The 3,038-nt window shown below is 38.2% G+C and overlaps 1 protein-coding gene across 1 annotated transcript in view; it reads right to left on the bottom strand.

The window, feature by feature from the left end:
- LOC106806178 (putative ATP synthase subunit f, mitochondrial) overlaps nucleotides 1-494 on the bottom strand; it is a 10,796-nt gene extending 10,302 nt beyond the window's left edge. Inside the window, exon 1 of the mRNA XM_014808045.1 lies at nucleotides 375-494. Coding sequence (XP_014663531.1) covers nucleotides 375-453 — 79 coding nt within the window. The 5' untranslated portion in view covers nucleotides 454-494. The remainder of the gene's footprint in view (nucleotides 1-374) is intronic.
- Nucleotides 495-3,038: the final 2,544 nt, after the last annotated feature.

The raw sequence follows: 3,038 nt of genomic DNA, 5'->3' as shown, positions 1-3,038 counted from the left end.
GCGCCCCCCCTAAGAAAATACCCTGGCGCCGCCCCTGGTAGTAGTACTAGTAGTAGTAGGCCTATAGGCTATACCCTGGGAGACATAGACTCTCTCAACAAAATTAGGCTTGGGCCCGATAAAATATATAATAATATTGTTTAGTGATGCACTATGTTTCACTTTAATTAATGTAATTAGTAAATATCTATAATACCGTATTTAAATTATTGCCGCATCAGCGCATGACTTTACCGTTTACGGTTTAGCCGATGGAGCTATGTAAAATACCATGTTTGACTTTGAACTTAAAAATGAAAATTTGAATCTTCGTGAAGTTGAATGTTCATGGTTATTGGCAATATATACTCTGTTGAACTTCATGTATTACTTACGTCTGCCGTAATACCTAGCCGGGTCGTATGGACCGTGAATTTTAGGGTTGTATTCTTTAGGTAACTCGCCGAACACCATGGCTGCTGGTGGATGACCTCTTGGCTCATACAGACATACATGCCGGAACTATATTATGGTGAACATATCACATAAAAATATAACCAGATATTACGAAACCGTCTATATTAAAATGTTTACTTTATGTAAAATATATTAAAACATATTTATTAGCTTCCATGCGCCTATCTTTTTTAATTCATGGTTGTTTTATAATTTAAAGTGGGACTATTTTACATGATATATATCATGGCGCCTTTTCTTTACCATACCTACAAACTCTAACAAAATATATCGCCGCCAGCTGCTAGAGGACGCCACCGTCCAGTGTCCGTCCCATAGGTCCGTCCAGTGTCGCAGCGCGCGTCTGGATCACAAGTCACAGTCGAGGTTTAGTGATCAATGTAAACACAGAAACTGGTCTATATAACCACAAAAATATATAGAGAAACAAAGTAATATATTTATTTATATGTACATATGTAAAACCATGGGTTGCGCATACCGCTTTGATACGCGTACCACTAATATGTATACTCATTGACTCACAATATTATTATGTTTAGTCTGATATAAAGCAGTGGCATGCACCTATGGGAGATAATATTGTAGACGCGTAATGCGCACTACACACGTAGAAGTTGTAAGGAACTGCAAGAAAACTAGAGAGAAGAAGAGAGAAGAGAAAAACAAGAAGTAACTAGAAACAAATAGTTTGCTCTAGATCAAAATAAGCACAATTACAAGTTTCTCTCAGTGCACTCTACTAGAAGAAGTTTTAGAAAAGTTTAACAATGAAGAACCCCGTATCACACACTTACAATTCTTCTCAACACTTAGCACAAGAATCAAAAAAGGTATTGAACAGAGGCGCGCTCCACTATTTATACGAACTGCTATATTCAACGCCCGCGTCATTTCTTCTACGTCACCAATCCCACAATAGCATCACTCTGGGCCAACCGGCCTTCCCGAATAAGGTAGGGGAAGCGTTTCCATTTCGCCTGGCAATGCGAGTCGATTCCGGTCATGGTGTCAACACGGCCGCACACAAGGTGGCGCCGCCGCAGTCATTATCTCGGAACGGCTGTCGCAAAACTTCTACAAATCCGAAGATTTATCCCCGCAGTTCTCCGGCCGGTCGGTCACTCCCAAGTTCTCGCACGCTCTGAACCCAGGTCTACCGCCTGCATTCATACTGCCGCCCAGGTCTACCGCCTGCATTCATACTGCCGCCCAGGTCTACCGCCTGCATTCATACTGCCGATTCATGCCTTCACATCGACACCGATTCACACATTCGCATCGACACCATTTCCCAGACGTATGAAATTTGCTCGCTTACAATATATTATGATATAATATAATATAATAAAAAATAATGGCCCCCACGGCTCTCCAATTGCAATGGGAATGAAGCATGTTCGTCGCTCACACGACAACTAATTAACTTACCTGCGTCACGTGTCTCGTGTGAAGAAATATATGTTTGTTTGACTCAGAGAATACAATTAGCAAATTTCTTAAATTCGCTCACCGTACATGTAGGGGGCAATTCTATTGCCCAATTCTCATTATTTTGTGTATATGCATGTGCATATCCCTACAGCTTTCACAATGCGTTTATCATATGATGTCCAGTGTTGCCTGATCCAGTGTTATCTGATATGATATCCAGTGTTATCTTGTTATATATCTGATAATTTATTTTAAGCTTATTATATAAATTGTAGCAATATTATTAAATCGATATTATGTTTCCCTATAAGTTTCACGTGTTTATCGATCAAGCGATAAACCGAGCCTGCTGTACGTTTATATACGGAGGTTAGCCTGCTTATAATGTGTTTTAATTAGTAATTATTTCAAACATAATCACAGGTAATACTATATGTCAAATGTTGTGATAACTTTATTATTGGTATAAATATAACAACATACTATTAATGCCTAAAAATGCTATTAAACGGTGATTTAAAATCGTCTTGTTTGGTACACTCGCGTGCCCTCAGCCATTCGAGTAATTTTGGTGAGGCAGTTCATATAATAGTAACGCAGTAGTAGATATAAATATGAACTAACCTCATGTTGAACTCGAGTAGTTTATTTATCACGTTTGATTTTACATTTGATAATAATAATTGTACGTATAGATTATTACATTATTTTATTATTAATTATTTAGATCATTGTATACACATTTTTGTATAACCGAATAAGTAACATAACAAGAACTATGTATAAGAATAAGGACTTAACACATCCAAAATTGGTAAATGCACGTTCAGAATGAATCAACGTCCCAACTGTATTTCAATGAGACTGGAACGGACAGGAAGGCTTAACACGGGTACGTGCCTCGTCTATATGCCGGACGTAAACTTCTTGTTTATCTTTTTCTTATTCTTCTTGTTCATCTTTTTCTTATTCTTCTTGTTCGTCTTCTTCTTTTTCTTCTTTTCTTCTTCGTCATAATTATTTACTGACGTTGCATTGCTCAGAGTCACACGTGGTAGACCATTCACAGTACGAGTAGCCGCATAGTTTCAAACAGTATTTTCCCGGGCGGTAATTTCCCCAGGCAGTATTCGTATCTGAAGTTATTA

Source organism: Priapulus caudatus, unplaced genomic scaffold (genome assembly GCF_000485595.1).
Source record: "Priapulus caudatus unplaced genomic scaffold, Priapulus_caudatus-5.0.1 Scaffold145, whole genome shotgun sequence".
NCBI lineage: Eukaryota > Metazoa > Priapulida > Priapulimorpha > Priapulimorphida > Priapulidae > Priapulus > Priapulus caudatus.
The sequence above is the reverse complement of the archived record's forward strand: the minus strand, read 5'-3'. Positions and strand labels throughout refer to the sequence as shown.